We start from the raw sequence: 13,258 nt of genomic DNA on the forward strand, positions 1-13,258 counted from the left end.
TGCTCAGTTCTATTGTGAATGGAAACTCAGTTATTGTCAATCTGTATGTGGCTGCAAATGTGTGAGAAACCAGGAAGTGTCTTCTTCTCTCCAAACACAAAACTCTCAGGCAGAAAATGACTCAACCCAAAAAACCCACATGAACAGTTATCACTGTCATCAGTTTGTTCTTTAAGCTTTCTGCTACATTTTTATTAGAGAGACAATCAGAAACTATAAATAATAATAAACAGTGGTTTTATTCTCAATGTGCAGCAGAGCCTCAGCAGTAACAAGCCATAATGACTGTTAATGTTTCTCTGGAACATCAACCAGGTTCCCAGGATATGGAGGTCGGCCCGTTTTGTTTAAATTTGTCCTTCCGGTTTTGTGGTTGAATGTTTTCTTGTGAAATATGTTTTGAATATTTAAATAATGAAATGGTAAAATTCAGCTGCTGTTTAGAGACCAGCAGTTCAGCTGGGACAGTTTCAGCAGAGCATCAGGAGGAGAGAGTCTGACTGACTGAGGGGGAAAAGGAAACATGTAAGTTTTAGAAAAATGTCTGTCGCTAGGTTTTAATCTCAATAACACATTAGTTCTTTTATCCCTAATATTATATATAAATATATATATATAGTATATGTATAATTCATAGTTTTATGTTGTGAAAATGTGTCTTCCTTCTGCTTTTTCTTTTCTTTGAAAATTATAATCTTTCAATATTATATTCTTCAAATTTCCTGAATTGACACATAACTTTATATTGTTAGATTTTATTGTTTTTCACAAATTAAATCCTTTTCTTCCATTGATTAGTTCTTTTACCAAATACATTTTTACTTTTGCTTGAGCAACAGTGTGAAAAATAATAATACTATTACCTAGTGAAACAACTTTTAGTTGCTTCACTTTGTATCAGGTTTATGCCTAAAATCATGTGACGTAAAGATATTAATAGTCAGTTATTTCTGTCAAATAGAGGAACTGTAATAAATATCTGTACTTTAGTCAATACGCCGTCTGTTCTGCTGGATCCTAATTATAGATGTTGTTTATTTTTCACATTGCAAACTTTGCATGGATTAGAAATGATTTCTTTCATAAGCAGACTGACTCCACCATGCCTTGCTCCACCCTTGGTCTGAATATCCAAATAATGATATTTAAATTTCAGTTCAATAACAGAGCTGTGCTAGTGGAGCTCTGCTTGTCATGAATGGAAATATTCTACTGAGAACAGTTTTAGGCAAAACAAGACAGAAAGAAATGGAAACGACAACTCTGTGTCTGAGCTTAGCTTTTCTTTACATGACAAACTTCACTTTCAAGTGAATGTTAAGTCATATTTAATGTGTTGTATATTTTTTATTTTTAATAAAAGAAAAAGGCTGAGCAGAGTGTCTCCTGTCTGTCTCTGTCTCTCTGCTCTCATTGTTTCTCTGTCCAGTGGAGGGAGAGCTGCAGCTTTTCACTGTTTAAATGTTCTTCATCCAACAGAGACAAACTGCTGGAGGAAAATAATTCATCTGACAGCAAAGATGCAGTGGAGTCTGATTCTGCTCTTCCTGATGGGTAAGTTGATCTGAAACACAACTAGACTCTCTGGTTTCTGATATGTTAAAGTCAGATTTAGAAATCATCTGTCTATTCAATATTCACACAGAACGTAAAAGAAGTACACATAAAATAAAACTGATAAATTTTAGTAATTGTAATGCATGTGCTGTGTAAACTGCCACTACAAGCTAGTTCATACTGAAATGTGTTTATTGTTTACAGCTCAGTGTTGCTTCATTGACTGTCAGCTCTATCAGTTTCACTACATTAATGAGAATAAAACCTGGACTGAAGCTCAGCAGTACTGCAGAGAGAATCACACTGACCTGGCCACAGTGACTAACATGAAGGACATGAAGAGACTCATCAACATCTCAGCTGGAGATCAGAGTGAAGCTTGGATTGGTCTGAATGATCCAACAAATGGTACCAGAACATGGTACTGGTCCCTGCCTGGACTGGAGTTCAATGACAGTGAATCAAACTGGGCCAAAGGAGAACCATGGGATGACTGGATTTCCAACTGTGGAATTTTGTGGCCCGATGCTAAATGGTCAATTGTTCACTGTAGATATCCTGCCCTTTTCCTCTGTTACAATGGTAAGATTGAAGTCTTTTGACTGAAATCTCATTTTTCCTTTTGCAGTAACATAACAGGGTCAGTAACATTTTTATTATCAAACATTCATTTATGTTTGGAAAAAATGTTTTTAATGAAATATAAATACAAGACCTGAACTAATAAAATCAATCTAAATTTTCTATCTTTTTTTTTACAAGGCCACAGAACTTGACACATGCAAGAAATAACACTTTTATAATTTCTTATTTGACATGATATAGAAGTTTCATGTTTTAAAAACAAAAGAAAAACTATTAGGCTTCTTTTTTAAATCTTTTTTCTCAAAAGTAATGTAGATTTAACCAACTATGTTCACTCCACAGAAATGAACACAACCCATAAGTATCACCTAATTGAAGAGAGGAAGACCTGGCAGGAAGCTCAGAGTTACTGCAGAGAGAATCACACAGACCTGATCAGTGGAACGAAGCAACTACAGGACGCAGAGAATATGATGAATGCATCTGGATTTATAGATTATTGGAGAAAACCAATATACATTGGTCTGTTTAGCAACCCCTGGAGGTGGTCAGATGGAAGCGGTTTCTCTTTCGAACCCTGGTATCTACAGTTTGACTATCAACCCAACAGAGGTCAATGTGCTGTGACTGTGTTTGATGATGAAGGCAGATGGAGGAATGAGGACTGCAGTGAAAGAAAACCCTTCATCTGTTATTCTGATGGTGAGCGTTCAGAAAATATCAGTATGTGTAACATAAAACTCCACATTCTTAGTTAAATGTCTTTCAAGTGTAAAGTTTACTATCAGGTCTGTGTGGTTTAACTCACAGCAGTCATTATTATTTATTACATTAGTTAGTTAAATAAAGGTCCCTGATGCTTTTGAAACTTGTTTTTTCTACACCTGCTCTGATTGGAGACTTACAATGAAATGGTATTGTTTTATTCCTTATATTAAAAGATAAAGTGATCCTGATCAAGGAAAATAAAACTTGGAATGAGGCCTTGACCTACTGCAGAGATCACCACCATGACCTGGTCACCGTCCCCAACATGGACCAACAGAAACAGGTTGAGGAGAAAGTCAAGAACGCATCGACTCCTTTTGTCTGGATTGGACTGCGTTTCAGCTGCAGGTTGAATGTTTGGTTCTGGGTCTGTGATAACTGGGCCTGGGATGAACAGAATGACTGCAACATGTTTGGCTCCATGGAGGCAGGAGGAGAGTATCGGTGGTTCCAAAGAAACGGCAGCGAGAGATTTAACTTCATCTGTGCTGATAAATAATTCTTCCTCTTCTTTTTACGATCAGCTTTTTAAACTTTGTGCTTCTTTTCCGTTGTGGGTTTAATAAAATTCACAAAACCACATTTGAATTTTGCCAAGGAATGATCTGTTACGCAGAATTTTAAATTAGATGTTATTTGCTTTGAAGTGAATTGTTGCGATTTTATGTTGTTTATCTTGTCTAATATATTGTAAATTGTATATTGTTGTTGTTGCCTTTCCGATATTTCGCGACTGTTAGCGTCTGCTCACCTTTGATAAAATTTTGTTGTGATTTAAAACAAGATCTTAATAAATGATTTGAAAACTTTTCCACATGTTGAGAGCCATTTTTTTTTTCTGTACAATTTAACGGAAAGATGTTGGGAAGGAGGAGATGGGACGGAAAGAGCCCAATAATTTTGCTGCATAAGTCTACACAAGAAAACCTTTCACTCAATTTCATTATTAAATATTTCCAAATTCACCAGTTTCAACTGTCCCACTTGAAATTGTCAGATATTTGTAGATTTGTATCCTTTTATTAAACCCATAAGTTACATTTCTGGTGAGCTGTACTTCTTCTAGTTGGTCCGTCTCTACAGGATCATTGTTTAAAAAACAAAACCACCTCTAACACCAAAGGGATACACACACACACACACACACACACACACACACACACACACACACACACACACACACACACACACACACACACACACATCCTTGTACTTCTATACAATCAAAGCACTTTGCAATGACTTTCTTTCATTTTAGTAACTACATTTATATCCAGCCCTGACATTTTCACTAACCCCAACCATCGCTAGTCTATTCCAAACTCCAACATTAATCAAAACGTAATTCACACCTCACCTCTAAACCTAACCAGAAGAATAAATAAATAAAAAACAGGGAGGACCAGGAAAAGGTTCAAATTTCCCTGCGCCATAATAATCCACATTGCGGTTGGTAAGTACATCTGCGCGTCTTCCTCGCAGTGTTTTGCATCATCACGAAGGCAGACATGCAACATGCCTGCTGCGTTGGTCATTTTTTTTAGACGCGTTCCCAGCCGACAGATTATGTTTGCATGTGAAATCCTGTTTGCACCAGTTTTAATACACGCAAACCTAAAGATCAAGTCCTGGCAACAGAGACGGGGCCACGTGATCGTGCGATTTCCGAGTCAATTACCTGCAAGAAATATACAATATATAGAATAATTCATCCAAAATCATATTTGAAATGTTGTGTATTGAGATGCTGAGTGTTTCTCAGAAAAAGGCTGACAAATGACGCAGTGGTCATGTTCAAAGTAAGAACCCCAGCTTTCAAAATAAAAGCAGGCTATTCAGCTTTTGCACTCGAGATGAAGAGAAGGCTGTAGAGAATCTATGAAGAATCATATTTGACTTCTTTGTGTAAGAATTTCCAATATTTTAAACTATTTTAGAGAGACGTTGAGTTAATAAAAACATCCTTTAAACATCCTCTGGTCAAAGGTCAGAATTTAGCTCAGACAGCAGCCAGCACAAGGAGCTCAGCTCAGCCAAATTAGGCAGCAGGATAAATATCTCATCATTTACTTAAAACTGGTGATAATGAGGTAAACACACAGTTATACTTTAACCAAATATCTAACTGAGGTAAAAGCTGTTGTCTGAGATGAATGCATAGTTTTATCTCTTACTTTCATTTTTTAGTCTAATGCTAAAATAGTCCAGATGTTTGTTTTCCTGACATAAGTTGCTTCAGCCCTTATTTTCTGTCATTTATTGTATAACTGGTAACATGAATTATCGCCTTTTTTAAGGAACATACCCATCCTCCTGTTTGAACATTCAAATGCCGACACAGACTCGCTCTTATGTGATCGCTGCTCGTTAGGAGTCGACATTTAACCCAGGAGCGTCGACCAGAACGTCGAGCGGAGGTTTGACGAGACACGAAAGATAACCGGGTCCATGTCTTAACTTTCTTTCTGTGCTTGATATTTAAATATTCTGTTACCTGTCTGACTTCAGCTTCTCTGTTCTCCCAGCATTGTTGCAGGTTTTCGAACCTTGATGTCATGTGTTCTTCTCCCAACAGGTAAATAATTCATCTGACAGCAAAGATGCAGTGGACGTTGATTCTGCTGTTCCTGATGGGTAAGTTGATCTGAAACACAACGAGACTACAAGATGATCTTGTTTCATTGGAACATTCAGCCTTTGTTGTGTGTTGCTGAAATCACCCTAAATTAATACCAGCATTTTCATGGTTCATGTTTACAGCTCAGTGTTGCTTCATGGACTGTCAGCTCTATGAGTTTCACTACATTAAAGAGAATAAAACCTGGACTGAAGCTCAGCAGTACTGCAGAGAGAAACACACTGACCTGGCCACAGTGACTAACATGAAGGACATGGAGAGACTCATCAACATCTCAGCTGGTAGTAAAGACCAAGCTTGGATTGGTCTGTATTATCCAACACATGGTACCAGAACATGGCACTGGTCTCTGCCTGGAGTGGAGTTTGATGAAAGGGAGGCAAACTGGAACCCAGGAGAACCGACTGACAAACATGGAAATGAAATATCTGAGAACTGTGGGTTTCTGTTTAATAATTTTAAGTGGGCAGATGGATCTTGTCATCACACGGAACTTTTCCTCTGCTACGATGGTGAGTAACAAGAAAACCCAGAAAGTAATTTATTAAAACCTTCTGGCTGAGAGATGTGTCGGTACCACTCCCTTTATAGACGGCTGATAAATAGTTCATAGAAATGTTATTTATTCTCCTCTGAACACTTTATAAATCATTAGTAGCTGTTTATTATACATTAATTCAGGGTGAAAAGGAGACAAAATCTTCCCGTTTCTTGTCAGATATTGAGCCAATTCTGTTCACCTATAGATTTTAACTACAGTTGGTACACTGAACTGTTCAGACTGCCTTGTCAGCACAACAAGGATTCATAAGCATAGTTGTTTAGCATTCAGTCTCCTTCTCACTCTTAATGCGTAATAAATTATTTATATAGTGTTTACAGATGAATTTTTAACATATCTATAAATCTTTTATTATCCATCTATAAGGGGAGCTTTTTATTGTAAAGTGGCACCGATTTGTTAATGCAGTTCTGATCGCAAGTATCGGAGAGAGGACAACAAAACCATCAACTTCCCTCAAATATTCTCAGCCTGTAATGTGTTTTTTTTCTGCCTTCTCCACAGATACTGGTAGAAACCAGAAATACCACTTGATTCAAGACAAGAAGAGCTGGCAGAAAGCTCAGATTTACTGCAGAGTGAATCACACAGACCTGATCAGTGGAACGAAGCAGCTTCTGGATGCAAGAGCGGCAAATGTTTTGAACTCTGTGGGAAAGGAAACGCACGTATATTTCGGTTTGTTCAGAGACGCCTGGAGGTGGTCCGATGGAAGCAGCCTCTCCTTCAGACACTGGCACAAAGGCTTCAGCAATCAAAAACCCAACAGCGGACAATGTGCCGTGTTTAAGTTTAACGATAAAGGCAGATGGAGGAACGAGAGCTGTACGGCCAAGAAACACTTCGTCTGTTACGACGGTGAGGCATTTCAAAAACACTGAGGAGATTAAAGGTCGTGACCTTTTGATGTCCATATTATCATTTTGGGTTTGCTGTGAAGACTTGTTCATATTCATGGCTTCTTTGTTTAGATAAAGTGATCCTGATCAAAGAAAATAAAACCTGGGAGGACGCCTTGACCTACTGCAGAGATCATCACCATGACCTGGTCACCATCACCAACATGGATGATCAAATATGGATCCAGGAGAAAGTCAAGAACGCATCAACTGATTATGTCTGGACGGGTCTGCGCTACACCTGCACTCTGGATTTGTGGTTCTGGGTCAGTGATGAGGTGGTCATCTATAAGAACTGGGCCAAAGGTGAATCGATGGACGACTGTGACATGTCTGGAGCCATGGAGACGAGAGGAAGACATCAGTGGAGGAAGAAAAATGACAGTGAGACGTTTAATTTCGTTTGTTCCAAGGATTGAAACTCAGCCTTTGGATTTGGCCTTTTTTTTTTGGACCAAGTTACATTTAAAATTTTAACCCTTTGCCACATAATGTGGGGGGCAGCACGTACACACGAATGATTGACATCAGTAAGACCCTCCTCTGGGCTTTGATTGGTTGTTTTGAGCTCACGTTGTTTTCTTTATATTTATATTTATAAAATAGTGTATTCATAGTTTTAAATGAAGAAAAACACAAGAACAGAATTTGATTTTTGGCTTTATTAAAAAAAAAAGCACTGCAGATGTATATAAATAATAGATTTGATATGACGTTTGAATAGTATAGAAAATGTATTTCCAAAGAAAAAACAAATGAAATAATGGATTTTTTTGTCTTTCAGTGTGCAAAAACAGGCCAAACTTCAAGAATATGCTTCAGAGGATGTAAATAAGTTTTGCTTTATTACTTGTGTGAAATAAATATTCACACACACTTATGATGGTTTTAAATGCACTGAACGTTTTATGGAGCGATTCCTTTTGGGGGTTTTGTTTAGCTTTTAACACGATATCTGTCTTCTGTTTGACGAATAAAGACCCTTTATAACGTTTTATAAGTTATCAGAAATTTCATCAGTTTTGGTTTTGGGGCTTTTGAATAAACTATTACACCATTAAAGTTGTCTCATCTTGTTTTTATTTTGTATTTTTTCACTGAAGATGACATTTTAGACAACGTATATATAAACATATGACTAGCAAATAATAATATAAAAGCAGGTTGGATTTTATTCATTAACATTCCTGTCACTGCAAATGCCTTACTAATTTCGGATGTATGATTGATACCAAAATATTTTAGTAGATCCATATAAGAAATTAGGCTCAGACAAGTTGGAAACCACTAATTCTCATGTTGAGTCAAGACAGAATTGGACTTTTAGTCATAACACTATGTTAAGCTGACGTTTGTGAAACTGTTTGCCTCTAGATAAAGCTGCTATCTTGTTCTGAAACAGTAAAAGGGGGCCGTTGATGGGACATGTAGGTGTTTTAGCTCCATCTAGTGGTCATTCAGGACTCTACAGTGGAGAAACTAAAGGGCGTGCTGGGTGGCGCAGGAGGTTAGCACGCCCCACATGTGGAGGAGGCCTTAGACCCGCAGAGGTCACGGGTTCGACTCCTGGTCCCGACGACCTATGCCGCATGTCCTCCTTCAAAAATGGCGCCGGCTCAGCTGGCTGCCTGCAGACGCAGCTCTTGTCGTGTGTGTGTGTTAATCTGTGTATAAAAAAAAAATTCTTGCTGTTTCCCTGCTGGGATGAATAAAGTAATTCTTCTTCTTCTTCTTCTAAACCCAGCTCGTTGTATCGAGGCAAAAATGGCCGTGGTGGAATGCCGTGTAGAATTTATTTTGTTTGTTTATTGAAATATTAGAGATGATACTTCCTTTTCCCTAAAGTCCAGAAAACTGAAGAGTTCAGAGAAATTTGAAAGATTCATTAACTGGAAGACGGAATGATTAGTAAGCAAAACATCACAGTTGGTGATACTGTATGGTGTCTTTACATACAGCAGTGCAGCTGTTCTTTTAACCAATCAGCTCGCAGATTCACCTGACAGACCCTTCTAGAAGGCCCGCTGTGACGCTGAGGTTTTCTGCCCTCTGATTGGATGGTCAGAGTTAGTCCATTACTCCAGTGTTTTGGAGTTTGCAGTGTAGCTTCACCTCTTTTTTTAGCTCCTGCTTAACATCTTCCAAGTCAGCAGAGCCTGAATCTTGAATGCTCAAGCTAGCTAGCATGGCCAGCGGATAAGTAGTTTTCCGGCAACGGTAAATTATTTCTACATCATTAGCAGGTTTAGCAGCATGTACACGAAGCCGATCGATATTGCTACTGTAAAGCCTAGCCAGCCTCCGCCATTTTTCTTTTGACTGCCACAATCTTCTCCATCTCCTCTCCATTCTGTATTCCAGTGCACACTGAGTACGCTACGTCTTCTGCTACGCTGTTGATTAGTCAGAACTCTGCTGCCACCTGGTGACTGGAGGATGTCTGACTGGCAGAAGAACGTGATTAAAAATGTTCATTATTCTGACAGTGAGTCTGACATCGGTGGAGACGGTGGCAGGCGATCGGTCACCGGTTCGATTCCCACTTGTTGTGTCCTTGGGCAACAAGGGCTGATGGGCAATAAAGCAACTTCACTTCTGTCAGACTGCAGTTATGAATCAAACATGAAAAAAAGGTCATAAATAAAATGCCTAAAACATTGCAGTGACAAGATTTCCTGTAATTTAAATTGAATGTGTATTTTTTCATTAATGCTAGTTTTACACTTTACCTTTCGTAGCATGTGATTAATTTGTTCTACAAGGAATTTTTATTATTATTATTTTAAAACATGAAGGTAATTTGAAAGGCAAATAACTACCATGGCAACAACAAAACTAACAGTGTAATAGTTCACCACCTGTATGACTTAGACGTCACAGGTAACATGCAGCACTGAACAAAGACTTTCAGTTTTTTGAGGAACTTGTTTCTATATTTTACATAAAAATGTTGGGTATTTCCCCCCGTCTGCTTACCAGAGTTGGTTCGTCTTCTTGTCTATTCTTGTGTTTGTGAATGGTTTGCTTGTGAAAAATGTCCCCGTCGTGTTTTGAATATGTAAATTATGAAACGGGAAAATTCAGCGTCCAGTGAGAAACGCATTACCTGTAACAGTTTTCAGCAGAGGATCAAGAGAAAAGCATCAATTCACGGAGGGACAAAAAGAAAACAGATGTAAGTTTCAACTCCCTGAAATTAATGTTGCTATTACTTAGAGATTATGTTTTTATTTTTAATAATATATCAGCATTCTTTCATTTGAAAATCAGGATTTTTCCTGTCTCCTGTCTGTCTCCGTCTCTCTGCTCTCATTGTTTCTCTGTCCAGTGGAGGGAGAGCTGCAGCTTCTCACTGTTTAAATGTTCTTCATCCAACAGAGACAAACTGCTGGAGGAAAATAATTCATCTGACAGCAAAGATGCAGTGGAGTCTGATTCTGCTCTTCCTGATGGGTAAGTTGACCTGAAACACAACTAGAATCTCTGGTCTCTATAAGGGTTGGACGTTTATCGTATCGTTCATCATTTATTGTGCTAAATTTGTTGTCATAATAAGAATTTTGATATATCCTATTCGTGATAAATTCCTGTTAATGATGTTAAAAAAGAAAAAAAAACAGAACCGTCCTTATTTATTTTCACTATTTCCTCCACTGACCATTCAGTGAAAACATCGATGCATTTCACTTCTATAGAAAATATTGTTTGCGGTTCATTAATACAAATGATGTTTCTTTAAGGGACTTTTGTCCCAAAGAATCATTGCAAATGGATATGCTTTTCAAATTCTGTATCTGTGTTTGCTCTGTCATCTAAGAATGAATTAACGGTTCTTATCGTCACTTTTGTCGTTACTATAGCAGCACCACAAATAATTGTTATAAAACTTTTAGTCCATATCAACCCACCATAGTTTTAGTTAGAGTTTGGCTTCAGTTGGAGTCAGATTTCTTTCTCCTTTTTTTGCACACAGAAAGTAGAACAAGAATACTTAAACACTTTTTTAAGATCAAGCTACACTGCAAACCCTGGTGAAAATATGATTTTGTTGTAATAAATATGAGAATATGTTTTATCTTCACAGCTCAGTGTTGCTTCATTGACTGTCAGCTCTATCAGTTTCACTACATTAATGAGAATAAAACCTGGACTGAAGCTCAGCAGTACTGCAGAGAGAATCACACTGACCTGGCCACAGTGACTAACATGAAGGACATGAAGAGACTCATCAACATCTCAGCTGGAGATCAGAGTGAAGCTTGGATTGGTCTGTATAATCCAACAAATGGTACCAGAACACAGTACTGGTCTCTGCCTGGAGTGGAGTTCAGTGTCAACGAGACAAACTGGAACCCAGGAGAATCCAATGATTGTGGAAAACAGGAGAATTGTGGCTTGTTGGTAAATACTTCTAAATGGGGATATGCAAGTTGCTCCATCCAAAGATATTTCCTCTGCTACAATGGTGAGAATTCACACTTTGTTCTTCTTCCAAAATAAAGCAAAAAACGCCCATGTCATGTGACGTTAAAATAATGGTTTATTCTACAGATACGAATACAACTCAGAAATATCACCTGATTAAAGACATGAAGACCTGGCAGGAAGCTCAGAGTTACTGCAGAGAGAATCACACAGACTTGATCAGTGGAACGAAGCAACTACAGGATGGAGAAGTGGAAAAAGTGATCAAGTCCACACACAGAAAACCATTCTTTGGTTTGTTCAGAGACACCTGGAGGTGGTCAGATGGAAGCAGTTTCTCTTTCAGACACTGGAATCTACAGTTTACCAACTATCAACCCAACAGAGGTCAATGTGCCAAGACTAAGTTTGATGATAAAGGCAGATGGATGAATGAGAGTTGTGATGTGCAGAAACCCTTCATCTGTTATGATGGTGAGTAATTTTGTTTTGTTCATATTAGGATATTCATGTCAAAAGTCATGCAAGAAATCAGATTTGAATCTATTAACATATTTTCTATGTACCGTTTTCTCGATGTATTTGGAAAGTATTTATTAATTTATGATATACCAGTTCATATCCACATGTCTATTGAAAAGATGGAATTTGAAAATGTTTCTCTGGAACCAAAGACACTCTCCTCACCACCTTTTTCTGTTACATAAATAAATAAATGCTATTTATTATTTTCTCCTCACAACCATGACAGATAAAGTGATCCTGATCAAAGAAAATAAAACCTGGGAGGACGCCTTGTACTACTGCAGAGATCATCACCATGACCTGGTCACCATCACCAACATGGATGATCAGAGATGGATCCAGGAGAAAGTCAAGAACGCATCGACTCCTTTTGTCTGGATGGGTCTGCGCTACACCTGCACTCTGGATTTCTGGTTCTGGGTCAGTGATGAGGTGGTCATCTATAAGAACTGGGCTGAAGGTGAACCGACGGACGACTGTGACATGTCTGGTGCCATGGAGACGAGAGGAGAACATAAGTGGAGGAAGAAAAATGATCTTGAGGAATTTAATTTCATTTGTTCTAAAACTTAAAATCCACTCTGCTCTTTCTTTTTCTTTCATTGTCTCTGAGATTTTTACATAGATCTCGATGTTGTCTTTTTTTTTCTTGTGGTTTCAGTAACATGCATGTGTCACATATTATCATTTTACTGCATATGAGATTGTTTTTGGTTCTGTGGATTTACTGCACTGAAACAAACTTCATTGTGATTTATTTACCATGACAACAACATTTTATTCTAATTCTCATCATTTATGCTTTTAGTTTGTCAATTTGAGCTACTTTAATATTATCTTTTATTATTATACGGTAACATGGCTTTGCTCTTTAAGTTGTTAATATTTTTGGCACATTCTTTCAGAATATTACCATTAACTATTCACTAGGAGTCATCTTCTGTGAAACACTTTGTGTTTTATCATACTGCATATAAAGTTCACCATAAATAAAGTTTGACTTGAATTTGTTTTCCTTTTAGTTTTTTTTAAAATACATTTTCCACTTATCAATGGAAACAAAACTATTTTGGAAGATAGAAAATCAAAACTTTGCAATAACTGCTGAGCAGCTTTTTAAATGTTTCCATTGGCATCCAAATGATTTATCCTTGGTGATGATAAATCATTAACCATTAAGTATTTGTGACTGGAAGGCCTCCTGGTCATCACCCTAATCTTTAGCTTCCTCTAAAGAGTGCGATTGAACTCCTGACTCTTTCTGGCTCGTCCCAAAATGTTTCCGGTAAACAGAAACAT

General features: G+C 37.7%; 3 protein-coding genes across 3 annotated transcripts; all 3 read left to right on the forward strand.

The window, feature by feature from the left end:
* The first annotated feature begins 1,429 nt into the window (after nucleotides 1-1,429).
* On the forward strand, nucleotides 1,430-3,409 carry LOC102230062 (C-type mannose receptor 2-like). The gene is made up of 4 exons (XM_023346662.1): nucleotides 1,430-1,554; nucleotides 1,762-2,139; nucleotides 2,485-2,844; nucleotides 3,084-3,409. The coding sequence occupies exons 1-4, from the start codon at nucleotides 1,521-1,523 to the stop codon at nucleotides 3,407-3,409; spliced, it is 1,098 nt and encodes a 365-aa protein (XP_023202430.1). The 5' UTR covers nucleotides 1,430-1,520.
* A 2,089-nt stretch (nucleotides 3,410-5,498) lies between these two features.
* Nucleotides 5,499-7,578, forward strand: LOC106700090 (macrophage mannose receptor 1-like). Its single transcript, XM_014474088.2, has 4 exons — nucleotides 5,499-5,544; nucleotides 5,671-6,060; nucleotides 6,615-6,968; nucleotides 7,082-7,578. The coding sequence occupies exons 1-4, from the start codon at nucleotides 5,511-5,513 to the stop codon at nucleotides 7,426-7,428; spliced, it is 1,125 nt and encodes a 374-aa protein (XP_014329574.2). The 5' UTR covers nucleotides 5,499-5,510; the 3' UTR covers nucleotides 7,429-7,578.
* Nucleotides 7,579-10,103: 2,525 nt separating this feature from the next.
* On the forward strand, nucleotides 10,104-12,935 carry LOC102229804 (C-type mannose receptor 2-like). Its single transcript, XM_023346831.1, has 5 exons — nucleotides 10,104-10,184; nucleotides 10,388-10,462; nucleotides 11,094-11,474; nucleotides 11,561-11,908; nucleotides 12,186-12,935. Exons 2-5 carry the CDS (start codon nucleotides 10,429-10,431, stop codon nucleotides 12,530-12,532), a joined length of 1,110 nt encoding a protein of 369 aa, XP_023202599.1. The 5' UTR covers nucleotides 10,104-10,184; nucleotides 10,388-10,428; the 3' UTR covers nucleotides 12,533-12,935.
* Nucleotides 12,936-13,258: the final 323 nt, after the last annotated feature.

The sequence above is a fragment of the Xiphophorus maculatus genome, chromosome 14 (assembly GCF_002775205.1).
Source record: "Xiphophorus maculatus strain JP 163 A chromosome 14, X_maculatus-5.0-male, whole genome shotgun sequence".
NCBI lineage: Eukaryota > Metazoa > Chordata > Actinopteri > Cyprinodontiformes > Poeciliidae > Xiphophorus > Xiphophorus maculatus.

Bases quoted from the DNA above. Each gene is read 5' to 3' on its own strand.
- LOC106700090 (XM_014474088.2), top strand. From the start codon at position 5,511: ATGCAGTGGACGTTGATTCTGCTGTTCCTGATGG. The intron at 5,545-5,670 runs GTAAGTTGATCT...TCATGTTTACAG, and splicing joins GATTCTGCTGTTCCTGATGG to CTCAGTGTTGCTTCATGGAC. The intron at 6,061-6,614 runs GTGAGTAACAAG...CCTTCTCCACAG, and splicing joins ACTTTTCCTCTGCTACGATG to ATACTGGTAGAAACCAGAAA.
- LOC102230062 (XM_023346662.1), top strand. From the start codon at position 1,521: ATGCAGTGGAGTCTGATTCTGCTCTTCCTGATGG. The intron at 1,555-1,761 runs GTAAGTTGATCT...TATTGTTTACAG, and splicing joins GATTCTGCTCTTCCTGATGG to CTCAGTGTTGCTTCATTGAC. The intron at 2,140-2,484 runs GTAAGATTGAAG...TTCACTCCACAG, and splicing joins CCTTTTCCTCTGTTACAATG to AAATGAACACAACCCATAAG.
- LOC102229804 (XM_023346831.1), top strand. From the start codon at position 10,429: ATGCAGTGGAGTCTGATTCTGCTCTTCCTGATGG. The intron at 10,463-11,093 runs GTAAGTTGACCT...TTATCTTCACAG, and splicing joins GATTCTGCTCTTCCTGATGG to CTCAGTGTTGCTTCATTGAC. The intron at 11,909-12,185 runs GTGAGTAATTTT...CAACCATGACAG, and splicing joins ACCCTTCATCTGTTATGATG to ATAAAGTGATCCTGATCAAA.